The sequence below is a fragment of the Calypte anna genome, chromosome 6 (genome assembly GCF_003957555.1).
Source record: "Calypte anna isolate BGI_N300 chromosome 6, bCalAnn1_v1.p, whole genome shotgun sequence".
NCBI lineage: Eukaryota > Metazoa > Chordata > Aves > Apodiformes > Trochilidae > Calypte > Calypte anna.
The window spans coordinates 32458773-32474067 of NC_044252.1; the positions used below are offsets into that span (position 1 = coordinate 32458773).

Genomic DNA, 15295 nt, shown 5'->3' on the forward strand with positions numbered 1-15295 from the left:
ACAGGGGGTGACACATGGTGACACGGGGTGTCACGGGGTGACACGGGATGTCGGGGTGTCCCCTCTCCGTGCTGTCCGTCCCGCAGCGCTTCCCCCGCCCTTTCCCTGCCCGCCCCCCGGTGCCCAGCAGCAGGGATGACATCACCCCGCTCAGCCCAAAGAGCCGCTCTCTGATTGGCGGAGGTGGAAAGCTTCGTCTCGCCCAATGAGCGTCGGGCAGAGCCTGAGGCCGGGCTGACGTGCGGGCCGCTGCCCGTATGGGGTTTATTTTGCTCTGGGCCGCTCCGGACGCCGCCATTAGAGGAGCCCGGGGAGCGGGGTGAGAGGCAGAGGCTCCCCCCACACCCACAGCCCCCTCCTCACCTCACCTCAGCCCCCCCCCCCTCTCTGAGCAGAGTGGGAGCGCCCGGCGCCGCGGCAGCTCCGCCGCTTCGGGAGAGACCATGTCCTGAGCGGGGGGAGCACCGCAAGCAGCGGGGCCGGGGGGGGGCGGGAGGGGAGGGGAGGGGGAGGCGGTGCGGGGCGGCGGTGCGGGGCGCAGGCGGCTTCCAGCGCTCAGCGGCTGCCTCAGGGACCGATCCCGGCGGCGGCGGTGAGGTAAAGGCCTTCTCCCTATCCCTTATCCCTCATCCCTCTCCTCTCCCCGGGCAGCGCTGGCGGAGGAGGGGACGGCGGGGGAACAGGGGGGAGCGGGGTTGGGGGGGGGGGGATCTGAGGAAGCCCCCGCCGGGGTTCGCCCTCCAGGGTCCCGGATTCGCCTTCATGGTCCCGGATTCGCCCTCCAGGGTCCCGGATTCGCCTTCATGGTCCGGGATTCACCTTCCAGGGTCCGGGGAGTCCCGAGGTTTCTCCGCCGTGACCCCCGGGGGGTAGGTGGGTGTCTGGGGGGGGGTCAGGGGCAGCCCGGGCTTTTCGCGGTTCTCCCTCCGTGTTGGAGCAAGTTGTGCAGTATGGAGGAGAGTTTGGGGTACAAAGGCAGGAAACTTGATGTGTTTTTGTTATTGTTTTGGTTTATTACTCACCTGCCGGCTGGTTCTCCGAATGCTGCAGCCCCCCCACGTTCTGCTGGGGTGAGGTGAATGCCTCGCCTGCACCCCCGCTTCTCTTCTTTCCCCCTCCCTCCTCCCTCCTCCTCCTCTTTCCTTCTTTTCCTTATTGGAGGTGTTTGTTTGGATCCCTGTGCTGGGAGCTCCTGGCTGCTGGAATCTCTCTGCTTTGGCGAGCAGAACTTCCACGCTGTTTGCCCATAGCAGGGACTGACCGCCGTGCATGCGGAGCTTGGTGTGTTTTGCCCACCCAAAACAAGTATTTCAGAATCGAGATTGTGGTTTGTTTGGTTATTTTTGTTTGTTTTGGTGACCTGAAGTTTAAAAATAAAATAATAATTTAGGAAAGTTCGGTTAGGGGTAACCCAGAGCCTTTTCTGACTCTCCCTTCACAGTCCCAGACTGCTGCAGTGGTGGTGGTAAAAGGGGGGTAAAACTCTGCCGGGGTCATGGATGTGTCTGGGAGTCCTTTATCTGGAGTGACAAAAGGCAGGCAGGCATTCCTCCCAGTGTTCCATCCCCTCCAGTGCTCCATCCATCCATCCCTCCCTGCTCCCCGAGAATGGGGAAACGATGGGAGAACATGAACCTGGGTCTCCTGCCCAGGTGCAGGGAACTTTTTGCTGCCACTCTGCCTTTCAGTGATGCCCATAATGACACCTCGTTCTAGAATACTTGGGAGCCGATGGGGTAAACAAATGTTGTTTGATGGGCTTTGTGCTGTGCTTGAACACTCTCCACTCACTAGCTACCTCCTCTGTCAGGAGTGGTGGAACAGGTGCCTGAGTTTTAACTCCTTTTTGCAAAAACTGGGGGGTGAGATGTCTTCTGTGTGATGCCTTAACTTCCCTCCCTCCTTTCTCTGACACAGAGTGTGTAAAAACTTCTTCTGATATGAGCAGAACCTGCTAGGGATGGTTCAGGGGAGATCTGTGGCACTTTATTTTTGTCTTTCCTTCTTCAAAGAGGTTTGTGAAGCCCAATTCTGTTTGATTTTTTTACTCCCCCCTCCTCCTTTTTCAGTGGTTACTCAGAGAGGGGGAAGCAGGTGAGCAGCAGGAGGTGTGCTGGTATTTGCTTCCTTCTAGCCCAGGTTGAGTTGGCATCTTGGCATGTGGAGTTGAGTGTTTCTGATGTAAAAGGTAATTTCTGATTTAAGTCTGTCCCAGTGTTAAGAGAGAATAATGATTTTGGATGTGTTGTGTTTCCTAGGATTTGTGAAACTGTTAATTAAGGGGTCATTCTCTTGAAGAAAAAAAGAAATTATTACCTTATGCAGCCTAGGTAAGGACAGGCAGATGGGTATGACCAACGAGGCCATAATCTGTTATTGTTGAGTTGTATCCATTAGCATTTTCTCAGAAGTATAATTAAAAATATTAATCTAATTGGAATGTTGAGTGGCATAAAGGCATCAACTGGATTCATCACAGAAGCATGACTTAACCTGGGGACTAGTTAAAATTGGTCATCTTCAGTTCAGTTTAGCCTTGTGTTTGGCCATGCTGATTGTTGTGTCACTTGGTATGTAAATTCCTTGGCTACAGGAAACCCCATCCCTCTTTGGGGTTCTTTGCAAGATGGATCTGTAAATAAGTCAGAGGTAGAAAATCCTTCACTGGTTGTATGGGAGGTGATTTTAATACAGCCCATCAAATAATCAAATGTGCTCTCAGGAACTTTGATGTGAGATTTCCTGGCTCTTTCATGTGGTCTTCAGTTTGGTGTTCACATTTCTCTTTCCAGCTTCCCTTTGCCATATCAGCTGCCTTGAGATTGTGCAGAACTTGAGATCAATCCATTCTTAATCATGATGGACCATCTACTAATGGCAGCAAAGCATTTAAATTGCTACTGCCAGTTCTGTTACCAATCTCCTAACCCCTTCCTCCCCTCAGAACTTGAAGTTATTTTGAGCTGTTCACAATTTATGCCAACAAGTAATCCTCATTTTAACTGCTTGAATTATGATCCACAGTCTCCTGGTTCTAAAATGGAACTAAACTTTAGTTTGGCATCTGAAAATGTCTGACTTGGCTATAACAAAGTTCTTAATTTCAATTTTTTTGTGAAGTAGTACTACATGGGAAGAGAGAAATGAGGCAAATTGGAAAAGAAAATTAACTTATCACTTCACTTGTCAAATGGTATAGCTTGGTAGAGTTGGTTAAATAACAGATAATTATAACTTGGTGATGTCAGTTGAATGGAATTTGTTATACCTTAAAAAGAAAACTTGTATCTTCCAGTTAAGATCTCAAACATGGGAAATTTCCTGGTACTTATCCTTTTTCACAGCACTTCTTGATGGCTGGACTTGATGATCCCAAGGGTCTTTTCCAACCTGAAAGGTTCTGTGGTTCTTGCATAGCTCACACTGCTTTAACTTGGATGGAATCAGACTGTTCATCACCAGTTGCTGAAGCACAGCTTCTCCTACATCTGCAGTTAATTCTGGAGCTGTGTTGAAATAGAAGATTATTAATGGGAGTGTTACCTCTTTGGGGTCAGCACCAGTCACCATGCTCTAAAGGAAGGACTGTAGTACTACAGCATCAATTCTGAGAACACATTAGTCTATCAGAATACAGATTATTTAGTATTTTCTCCTTCTGTGTGGCATGGGCAGGTTTTCAGCAGCTCTGCACTCCAACTGGGGTTGTATCCATCTTGCTTGGTGTTTTTCAAACCAGCTTTTTTCATGTCCTGCTCTCCCATATAGGAAAAACCTCCCTTTTGTGAAGACTGGAGAGAGGTGTAGTGGGGAATGAGTGGAGTGATGTTTGAACTGTCTGAGAGAGTTCAAGAAAGCAAAAGGGAATGGTAGGTCCTTGTTTTACAAGGGTACACTGGGAAGAGTGGTGCTTGCTGGTATGTGTGGAGCATCATGTCCATGAAACACCCAAGGTTGTAGCCTTCTTACATCTTCTACTGCACAGCAGATAAAATTAAGTTGTCATTTTTCCCTTTGGTTATTTGAATTTATCTTGATAAAGTCTGTTCTGCTTGTTCTTAAATCAAGGATACTATTGCAGCATTGGTTTTATTGCTAGTAAGCTGTTTTTTGTTTTTTTTTCCTTAGAATTGGTGCAAGTTTTGCTTATGTTTACATGTATAATTTCAGTTAACAGAAATTAGTACTTCAGAGACAAATGCTGGAGAATTGCTAAATGAATCCACAGAATTAACACCTGTGTTCCAATCTCTGGAATTCAGCTGAAAATCGTTGCGGTAATGAGAGCTAGGTACAAAATGAGTACCAGGGATGCAGCTGCTGTCCAGGGGCTGGGGGGGACTGGAGAGATGGACCTGTGTCTGGTTTGGGGGGTGTAAATAGGACTTCTTGCTGAAACTGTGACTTGTGAGCAAGGAGGCTGCAGTCTTCCCCCTTCCCCCCCTTTTTATTTTTATTTTTTTTTCCTTCTTCTCCCTCCCACGATGCCCTAAACCAGCACACAGCTATGTTCTGTTTGGGTTATGTTTACCATCATTTTTGTAAACAAATCTTGAGGCTTAAAAGTCCTTCATGTGATTTTTTTTTTTTTTTTTTTTGACTTTGATTTGATCTATCATCTAGCCTTGACCAGCTGTTGTTAATGAAACTGGAACAGTCTGAGATCCTGGGGAGCTTGCAGGCATGAAGAAACTTTGTTAAATCATATTGGTGTTCTGCTGTCTTCTGGATCTTCAGGAGTTAGCTTTCCTCAGCTAAGGAAGCTTGTCAGAACCACGTTTTACATGACTCTGGAAAGAAAAATAAACTTGGGTGGTTCTGTTTTGTTTTCAGGAGATGAGAACTATTGGGATCAGGTCATCTCTGAGTGGCTTTGAAGCTGCAGGTCCATTCATTTGAAACCCACCTGGCCCTGGGCACATAGTCACTTGGTTGTCTGCCTGCCATGAATGTCATAAATGTGGATAATTCTAGCAAGAAAACTAGGAAATTTGCATTGTGAGGGTGACTCAAGGAGGGAATTCTTTTTCTTATAGTTGTAAAGACTTCAGTGCATTGTCCCAGTGTTGACTTATCCTTCTTTCAGGCTAATGGGCTTGAAATTATTTCTTCTGTCTCCATTCATCTTCCCAGTATCTCAGCAGGGATTCAGCCAGACAGCTGGCAATATTTATTACTTGATGCTATCTGATTCCCTCTCTGAAACAGCTTCAATCTACAGGTCTGAGTCTTCTGCAGTTTCAAGAAGTGTTTTTATGCCAGGTCGCTCTTTCTTAATTTCTTTTTTCTTTTTTTTTTTCTTTTTTTTCTTTTTTTTTTTTTTAATTAAATTCACACTCCTGATAAGCCAGGACTACTTTGTACTGGTGTCTTACCATCTGATTGTTGTTTATTCCTTCTGTTGGATGGGCCTCTGGCTTTAGTCTTTGGCTATGAAGGCTTCCCCTCACTGTGTGCTTGTTGACAAGGTAATTTTTATCTTGCAGAGGGGTTGGGATGGTTTGCTGGGCTATTTATGTTTGTTTTTTTTTTTTGGCCTCCACATTAATGTTTAGCTTGGCAAAGATAAAAATAATTGTCACCTCATGGCTTTTAAATGGTTTATTTAAAGAAAGTTGTGCAGTGTTGTCTCTAGCAGAAAGCTAAAACCACTCCCTGAAATCAGGATTACTGTCTTGGAGCTGAAACTTTCTGGCAGTTCAGAGCACTTTGCAGTACCTTGCAGTAACCTTGCAGTGGTTAACTTGGAGGTGTTGTTACATATTAAGAGGAAAATACAGGTAATCATAGGGTTAAAACCCCCAACTTTTATCACTCCTTCTCCAAAAGGAGTTTGAGTTTGTTTTCCCTGTGATACTTGATATTTTGTGCTAGGTTAAGCAGCAACATCCACAGTAGTGATTTTTTATTTTTTCTACTTTGGTGTCTGGCCAGTATTTTAAGAAGAGCTGGATAAAATCAGGAGCACGTGTAGCTTACCTGAACTGGAACTCACCTTGCATGTAGCCCAGCTGTAAATGTAGACACCAAAAGCAGTTTTAATTCTAAGCCATTAGAGTTTGCCATTAATTAGAGGGGAAACTGCCCTCAAACTGATGTTGAGTCTGTGTTTCCCTGTTCCATTTGGGGGCAGGTGGTTTTTCTCCACCAAATGGTGACTATGTCTGCATGTAGCCAGGGTTTTATTTCTGGTTAGCCCCCACTGAGGAGCTCCAGAGGATAATTACTAGAACTGAATGTCAGATGTACAAGTCTTAATGTTCCTTGGTTGTTGGAGGGGTTTAAGTGTTTCTGAGTTTTGATGTCTGACTCCACAGTGTGGTTTCCTTCAGAGCTCAGCATCTGGTTTTCCTCAGCTCCTGGGAGGATGGCTGAGCTCTAAACAAACTGAGTCTCCTGTTTTAGGCACACAGTCTAAACACAGATACACTCTGCTCTTGGATTTGACCTCTCTTTATATAAAGAATCTTCTTGTTCAAGTTGGGTCCCTGGTTCAGTGCAACCATCTTCAAAATGAAGTTTTAACAACTCTGTTGTGTTTTGTTTCATCTTTGTTACTGTATCATGAGTCAGAATTAATCTGTTGCTGAGTGTTCGTGATGATCAGATTAATTAAATGTCGCGAGCTGTATTTATGTGAATATTCTGCCACAGCTCATTATTTTGAGTCACTTTGCTTGGTTTTTGATTAGTATTGTGTGGGAGATGCTGTGCATTATGTAACTGTTGATCTGCTTACTCTCATTTCCCCAAATGGTATTGGTTTCTAAGTAAGCAGTGGTATTTAGTCCATCCTGATGTGTAGTTCCAGCTCATCTAAACAGTTGTTCAGTTTTAATTGACTTTGAAACAAAACCCCTGAAAAAATGTAACTCTGTTCTGAAATAAGAGGGCTGGGCTGCAAGCTGCTCCTGTTATTTTTATAGATTGTTTTCAGCATTTAAGGGTCTCTAAGCTTTTACTCACAAAATTAATAGAGCTGTATATAGTTTGACTCATGAGATGAGCACCAAATAAAATGGAAACTTGTACTCTGCCAGTTACCCATCAGGATTAATTGTGGTGTTTAAAAGCATAAAAATGTTTCAAGAGACAAACGTGAAAATAAGAAAAGACAGCAGAAAGTGAGTGTTTGGTTTTGTCTAATACCTGCTAATTCTGTGCTGAGTTTTCAGCTTGTGCAGAAGAATGTGTTTATAGTTAGGTCTCCATCCTTTTATTTCAGATGTCTCCTAAGATCTGAAACTTGCCAAATGTTTGACTTGTTGCTGCATGGAATGTTTGCAAAATCAGGCATCCTCTTGCATGGAAACTGGGTGTAAATTCTCTTGCTTATGCAGAGTCAGGCTTTAAGGTTTATTTGAAATGATGGCAGTTGGATTGGAAGTGTGAACAGAATATTGAAAAGAAAGCTGAAGCAAAATCAGTGTAAGTTTTCTGACTACCATAAATACCTCATAAAGTAGATTTAAGCTCCTTTGAAGAGCAATACAAGTCCATACATTTAAATATAAGGATTTTTAAAATTGTCTTTAAGTGAAGCCTCTCAGAATTTGCCCAACTTCTCAATGTTTCCAAAAGTTGCTGTCTGCTTTTTCAGATGTTCTTTTTTGGCAAGAGAACTAAGTTCCTTGCAGCATGTTACTTTGTGAAGATGAAGTCTTTTGACTTACAAGAGTAGATAAAAAGTTATATGTAGTGATGGAGGTCAAACCTAAAAATCTGGAGTAGAAAGTACTTGTTGACAATTTAGGCTACCAAAACGGAAGAATAATGTTAGAACTCATTTAAAGTACCAGATTATAAATAGTTACCCAGTTATAACTAAAATATTTTCAATTTCTCTTTTTTCATGTGCCTTTAATGTTACAGTTTGTGATTTACAGAGCAGTGATCTGGCCTTTAGCAGAACTGAGGTTTGTGCTACTCTTAACTTGGTGATGTCTCTCAGGACAGCATCATCCTTCTGATACCCCTCTTCTTGGGAGCTAAGGGAGGATTAAAGTGATCTCTGTGCTTTTCCAGAGCAGTGTTCTTACTGGGAAGAGGATGGGAAAGGTAATGCAAATTGACAAAAAAACCCCTCCTCTGTCTTCTGAAGCAGCACTTGCTTTGTGCCTTTATTTTATAATAAAAGGGTGTCTGCATCCTGTGGTGGTGGCTGCAGTCCCAGACCAGGTTCTGCTGTCTATCTGCACAGCAAATAGCCAGGTAACTTCAAGGGAATAAATATTTTGTAAGCCAAGAACCCAGCCTCAGAGAGCAGCTTGCAAAAATCGATTTCAGCACTTTATTTGGGAGTATTTTCTCCTTTGTGCTGCTCTGTTTGGAGCAGTATCCTTTAATTTTTAAATAAGTGTCCTGCCAACCAAAGCAGACTCTGCTTTCTTGTTAAATTCCTTGCTAATACAGAAAATGCTCCTACATTTGTGACTCTGCAGTAATCTTTCCATTATTCTAATACACAGCTATTACCCTTACAGCAAAGCTTCCAGATCCAATGCTGATCTGATTTGCTTGTTCCATTGACAAGGTCAGTGTTCTTAATTTATTTTTTTATTTTAAACCAGTTTGCAGGGATAACAATGGAACTCATTGTTAGTTCCCTTCAAACTATAGAAGCCTAAGTTCAGCCTTTATTCTTTTAATATTCTGATCTGGTGAGGCTTATGCTGAATTCTCAAGAAAGCAGTCGTGCAAGAACAGTAAATAGCTGAAGGTGTAGTAAGTAAATCTAGTAAGTAAAGAGAAGAAAGTATCAGTAATATTGCACCTTAGACAATGAGTCAAGGCAAGTTTTATGTGAGAATCAATTCTTAATACTTGGCAATTAATTTCTAATAGGTTATTTAAAAACTTAAGTTGTTTTTGTTGAAGTGTTTTGACAGTGTGAGACTTCACAAGGATTCTTGGATGCAAAGAAAAGTGAATTTAAGCCAGTTAAATAGCAGTATCTTTTGTGTGAGAAATGTTTGAGGAGGTTTATAGAGAGTTTACAAGTACTAAAGAAACAAATTGGCCCTTCTGATTTAAGTTTGTGTACAGCTCTGTCTTCTAGACCTTCCTACTGCCTGTATTAAAAAATAGGCAATTTTTTTCTGATTCCCTTTGTTCACCTTATATAAGCTTTAAAAAGATACTATAGTTAGAGTCAGTAGTAGTGTGGCAACATTTATAAATGTATTTGTTTGGAAACTGTGAAATCAAACCATGGCTTTGTTTCCAGCTGTGGAGAGTTGACTCAAATTCATCTTATACATCTTTAAAAAATATTCTATTGAATATATATAGTCTATATGCATAATACAGAATACACATAATATATATTTATGTAATAATATATATTCTATAGGATATTTTTAATGTATCTATATTTGTACAGAGCAAAACCAGGTACAGCTCTCCAAGTTCAGAGTAGTGCATGTTTTATTTTATCCATTTAAGGTGATAATCCATGTGTGTGATTTTAAGAGGTTGTCCTTTTACAGTTTTATTTAGGAAGCTTATTTTATGTTTAAATGAACTCGAGTTTTCAAAGTAAGCTGATTTTTTTATGGGCAATTGGTAGATAACTTGAGTTAGTAAGTACAAGGGGGAATATTTCTGAAAATGTGTCAGACTATGCAGGGTTAATCATAGGCAATTTTTCTTGAAAAGCTGTTTGTCCATTGTTTGTATAGATAAACTGCACAGAAATATTATCTAGCTGTTAGTGAGCAATTACAGCTGTCAGACTGAGACCCCTCCTTGGTAGGTGGACATTTAAACTGCTCTGTTTCATTATTTTTAAAGAACACAGTCAGTGAAAGTGCAGCTGTTTGATCCTTTTTGTGGCTGGATGTGAGAAAACTCAAACTGTTCGTAGATTCTGTGTGCTGCTAGCAAGATCTCTTTCTTTCAGAACAAGACACTTTTACTCATTGTTTCTTCAAAAAGTTGCTTCAGTAAAATATAAAATATAAAAAGATAAAATATATAAAAATATATAAATATAATATTCAGTAAAATAAAACTAAATAACCCAGCTTTCTTTTTGGAGCAGGCTAAGGGAGGCAGCTGCTTTTTGGGGAAGGAGGGTGGATCTTGCAGGTCTTGCTGAAGGCTTAAGCTGATATCCAAGCTCCCTGTAAGCACAGAAGCAGTTAACTTTGTCCAAAAATCTGTATGTCTGGGCAAACCAAGGTGAGAGCACTGATTCAGTCATATAATTAGGTAAGGCTTCTGCCTGTAGAAACTCAGGACTGTGGACTGGTCTGAATCAGTGTCTGGCCAGTTTATGGGAAGGGTTTGGTTGTATGATGAAGTGTAGCTCTAGGTTGTGCCTTCTAAGTTCTGGGCACTGTGAATAATTAAATTGAGGGGAGTGTAGCATGTGCTGTCATAAAAATATTATTTAAGGCCATGGTTGTTTCTTCCCAACGTCTGTGTGCTGTTTTGTGTTTGCCCATGCACTGAAAAAGATTCTTCCAAGCTGAAAGAAAAGAGAAGAAAACAATGTGACTGTGCTAGGTCACCTTTTCTGACTGGCTTCATTTAGTAAAAAGCCTGGTAACAGTTTGATTTTTCTTTGTCACTTGATTTATTAGCATTTAATAAGTCCTCCTCGTTAACCTACTGAGTTGCTCTCCTAGTCTGTCCAGAAGGTGTTTAGCAATTTAATGTGAACAGTGTAAGCTGACCAGTTGGAACTTCTCCTCTGGAGATTTGTGGCTTTTAATTTCTCTCCTGCTCATGCTTTTTAGGCTTCAGAGCATGCACCTGTTAGCTGTTTGTGAGAGGAAGTACTGTGAAGAATCTAAATTAACAAGTGAACCTGACAGAGTGGCAAGAAAGGAATGCTGAAAAAAGGGAACAAGGTGCAAACTGCACAGTGGCTGGTTGAGAATTCTGTGTCACCAGTAAACCAAATGGTTCTGATGTCTCTGAGGTGGGGTTAAGGGTCAGACCAAGACCTAAAAGTAAAAAAAAAAAGTGTAAAATTTCCTCTCTAGCTGTGCCATAGCCCGTGTTGGCAGAGCTACTGAAGAACAGAACTTGCATTGCTCCACTGAGCCCTTTTTATGTTCTTTACTTCTTAATAACCTGAGGCCTCGTGTTCAGAGGGATGAGCTCATATCTCAGAGGCTTTTGAAGCTGCAGATACTGAGATTCTTTAAGAACTATGTCTGAAAGCATCTAGCTTTAAGGGGCACAGAGAATAATTGCAGCTAAAAACCTAATCTCATGACATATATGAAAGCTTTTCTGTAAGAGCACTGTGCTATTTAGTTGCATAAATAGTATCTCAGTATTTGTTTAGACCATTTTTGTAACCAGCTGCTTTTCAGCTTGGGCAGCAATCTGCTTTCCCAGTCCTAATATCAGTAAAACAGATGATGCTTTGTTTGCTTCTTTGCCCCATCCCAAATGTGGGCTGGGATTTGTTTGCAGTGGGAGGTGCTGGGTCGAAGGCTTTGCAAACCAGGGTAGATGAGAGCCTAGTTATGGCTGCAGACCCCTTGTTGGGGTCATCACATGTTGTATATTGAGCTGGCTTTTGGGTGGAAGCCTTACCTCCTCAGAACAGCCCACCTTCTGCTCAGGGAGAAGTTATTCTGAAGCTTCTGTTGGGCACTGAGGTTTCAGGACAGTCACTTTCTGGTGCTCCTTGGTGTGACCCAAGTGAAACTGCTCTCAGTGGTTCTGTTGGTGCCAGTTAGCAGGTACAAGGATCAATGTGCTGCTTCCTTCTCCTTTCTGAAAAGCAGCTCCAACTGTCTGGTGTTCCTAACTAGAAAACATTAATATCTCAGAAAACTCAGCTGCTGGCAGGGAGAATAAACTTACTGAGAAATGTTAAAGACATCGGAAAGCTTAATTGGGTATTGGGGGCAAAAAGCCTGGGCCAAATGGAATAGGGAAAGCTAGCACAGAGTGTACTTACATGGGAGGTGTATTAACAAAGCTTCAGTTTATTTATGGAGCAGAGAAACTGCTTCTCCAGATTCCTGAAAAGTCTTCTTTATGAAGTCACCTCTAGTAAAATCAAGTTGGCTCTGTGTTCTGCTGTATGTGTAAGTATTTCTCACTGATACATACTGCAGAGATGGGCACCCCAGTGTGAGCTCACCCCTGGTTTTCCATACAGCATAAAAATGGATCCCTGCTGCAAAGGATAATCCTGCTCTCTCCTCTGTCCTGGCTACACAGTAGCTCCTCATCCATGCACCCACTTGATCTGGGGAATAGATTTCTGTTGGAAAAACACCCATGCTGCCTGCCTGGGTCCCCAGGAGGCAGGCAGGGGCAGAGAGGTGACAAACTTAAGTGGGCATTTAGTTATGCCTTGGTAGAGCAAGGCATGTGTGTGTGTGTGAAGGTGTTTCAGTGGAGAGTGTACTAACTCATCAAACATTTCCTAGTTGGAGGACAGGTATAAACTGATTTTTAGCCCGATGTCTCTCCTTTGCAGTGTAATCCTCTTGTGCAACTTCTCTTTTGAGTTGTTTAGTAGACACTGGGTGTTTTTGTTAGCCAAGAGAGTTGCAGTATGATGACTGGGAGTTGCCAGTCCATTGGTTTGACCACTTTGTGTTTTAAACAGCTTTGCATGCTTCAAAGTAGCATGTAATGGAGTCTTATATGTTGGTTAATTATTCTGTGGTGAGGGAGGAAAGAGGCTGTATACATTTTTTTCTATTTGTCCTTTATCTACCTGCCTCACCCTTTCCCTCTATTATGCCCTATACACAAAGCTTTTTTTTTTTTTGTTCCTTCCCAATCCTAAGTTTCAAATAAGAGTATTTATACATGTTTTGCTGTGGATTTGATGTTGCTTGATTATAGTTCCTTTATCAGATTGGTCACTAGTGTGATTGCAAGTTCTGTATAAATAGTGGTTTATTTTATTTAACCCATATATGTGTTAGTCTCAGCAGGTCATGGCTGAGTTTAAACTAGTAAATTGGGTTCAGAATAGGTGTGGCATTTAATAATTAACTTTCTGGTTACTCAGGTCCAGTAGGAAACCTTTAATGAGTCTGTTTTCCTTTTGTTTACAGGAATAGTTATCTACTTAGTCTCATCCTTCATATTTGGCAATCTGAGGAGGAGGTCTGAGCCAGCATGAAGACAGAATCCCCTATGCATTAGAGAAAAAGTAAGTTGAAATTGGGTTGAAATCAGGTTTGTAGAGTGAAATACTCTGCTGGTATTTTCTCAACACACAGAGCTGGTGCTTGTGTTCAAGAAGGATTTTAACTTTATAACATCACTGGTGTCAGTGATGGCCAATGAAGACCTCGTCTTGGTAAAGCACATGTGTAAAATTTTCAAATGTGTGCATTTTATGTAAACTCCTACACCCTGCTTTTCCAAAAGAACTGCTTGCTTACTGCATAACTGCCCACCTGATGCTCTTCTTCCTTCTAAAGCCTGTGAAGGATTGGAAAAGACCTCACAGGGTGTAGACTGTTCCTTTCCTTATACTGTTTTATTCATATGGAACCTTATTTTAATAATTCAATATTTGTGGATAATTTCTGTATATTCCAGTATTCTCAGTGCTTGAGGATTTGTTTTCTGAATTTGTTTTGGAAGCTTCTGAGAATCTTAAATTCCAGAAATGATTCCATGAAATGCAGGACTGAGTATTTTGCTTCTGCACTAGGAAGTCCCGAGTTCTGTATTTAAAAAGCTGTTGGCTCAAGCCATACCATTCAAGGGTTGGACTCAATGATCTCTGAGGTCCCTTCCAACCCAGCCAATTCTATGATTCTATGATTTTCATTGTGTTTTTTCCTCCCCCTAAATTTTCTAACAGTACCAAGAAAAAAAAAATTGCCCATTTGCTCGGCCTGAATTTTTTTTTTAATGTTTTGTGCTGTACACATCAAGTGGGTTTAAATCTCATTTACTTTCTTTTTTGTGTGTTTATTTTTTTTTTTTTTTTTTTGCAACAGAGCTCCTATACGACCCTTGTGTACTAATGATGTATTCTGATTACTTAGCTTTCTGCCTGACACAGTTCATTTCAAGGAGTGCACGATGACAGAGCGTGGCATTAAATGGGCTTGTGAGTATTGTACCTATGAAAATTGGCCATCTGCAATCAAATGCACCATGTGTCGTGCTCAGAGACCTAGTGGGACAATTATCACAGAAGATCCATTTAAAAGTGGCTCCAGTGATATTGGGAGAGACTGGGATCCTGCCAGCACTGAAGGAGGAAGCAGTCCTTTGATATGCCCGGATTCCAGTGCAAGACCAAGGGTTAAATCCTCCTACAGTATGGAAAGTGCAAATAAATGGTCCTGTCACATGTGCACCTACTTGAACTGGCCAAGAGCTATAAGATGTACTCAGTGCTTGTCTCAACGTAGGACCAGGAGTCCCACAGAGTCTCCTCAGTCTTCAGGTTCTGGTTCCAGACCGGTTCCTTTTTCTGTTGATCCGTGTGAGGAATATAATGACAGGAATAAACTAAACACAAGGGCTCAGCACTGGACTTGTTCTGTTTGTACATATGAAAACTGGGCCAAGGCCAGGAAATGTGTTGTGTGTGATCATCCCAGACCTAACAACATTGAAGCAATAGAACTGGCAGAGACAGAAGAGGCTTCATCCATCATCAATGAGCAAGACAGAGCTCGATGGAGAGGCAGCTGTAGTAGTGGTAATAGCCAAAGAAGATCTCCACCTACAACCAAACGTGAATCTGAGGTGAAAATGGACTTCCAAAGAATTGAATTAGCTGGAGCTGTTGGCAGCAAGGAAGAACTTGAGGTTGACTTCAAAAAACTAAAGCAAATTAAAAACAGAATGAAGAAGACTGACTGGCTGTTTCTCAATGCCTGTGTTGGTAAGTTGTTTGCTGCTACCTTCAACTCTTTTGCCTGTGGTGTTTTGGGAGAATGGAGAATTAAAGCACAAACTTGATGTAGGATTTTGATACAGCTTCTCTTAATCTGTGCATTTTAATTTAAAAATGTAAAACAAATGTAGAAATTCCTGAAACAGCAACTCCTAAGAGAGGGTGCATCATTCATCCATAACCTGAACAAGAGTACATGTGTTTCCCAATTATGCTTGGACTTTTTTGACCTTTTGTAGAAATGAATATCCTTGTCATCCAGTCCTGTTGTTCTGTGTGGTTTTTGAAAGGTGAAAAAGCTACAAAACCAGTGTACAGAAGTGTAATGCATATAGTACTGCTAAAAGTGCTAAAAGTCTTTTTTTTTTTTGTGGCAAGCTACATTAGTAGAATCAGCAGCTGCAGCTTGGGAGTATTTGTAAACAGTGTAGAGCTTGCAACAGT

At 41.9% G+C, this 15295-nt stretch overlaps 1 protein-coding gene across 4 annotated transcripts in view; it reads left to right on the forward strand.

The window, feature by feature from the left end:
• The first annotated feature begins 267 nt into the window (after positions 1 to 267).
• Positions 268 to 15295, forward strand: part of ZRANB1 (zinc finger RANBP2-type containing 1) — a 42913-nt gene continuing 27885 nt past the window's right edge. Inside the window, exons 1-3 of one of the 4 annotated variants that reach the window (XM_030453663.1) lie at positions 268 to 319; positions 13041 to 13138; positions 13989 to 14839. In XM_030453663.1, coding sequence (XP_030309523.1) covers positions 14026 to 14839 — 814 coding nt within the window. In that variant the 5' untranslated portion in view covers positions 268 to 319; positions 13041 to 13138; positions 13989 to 14025. The other 3 variants (XM_030453662.1, XM_030453661.1, XM_030453664.1) reach the window with 3 other exon arrangements.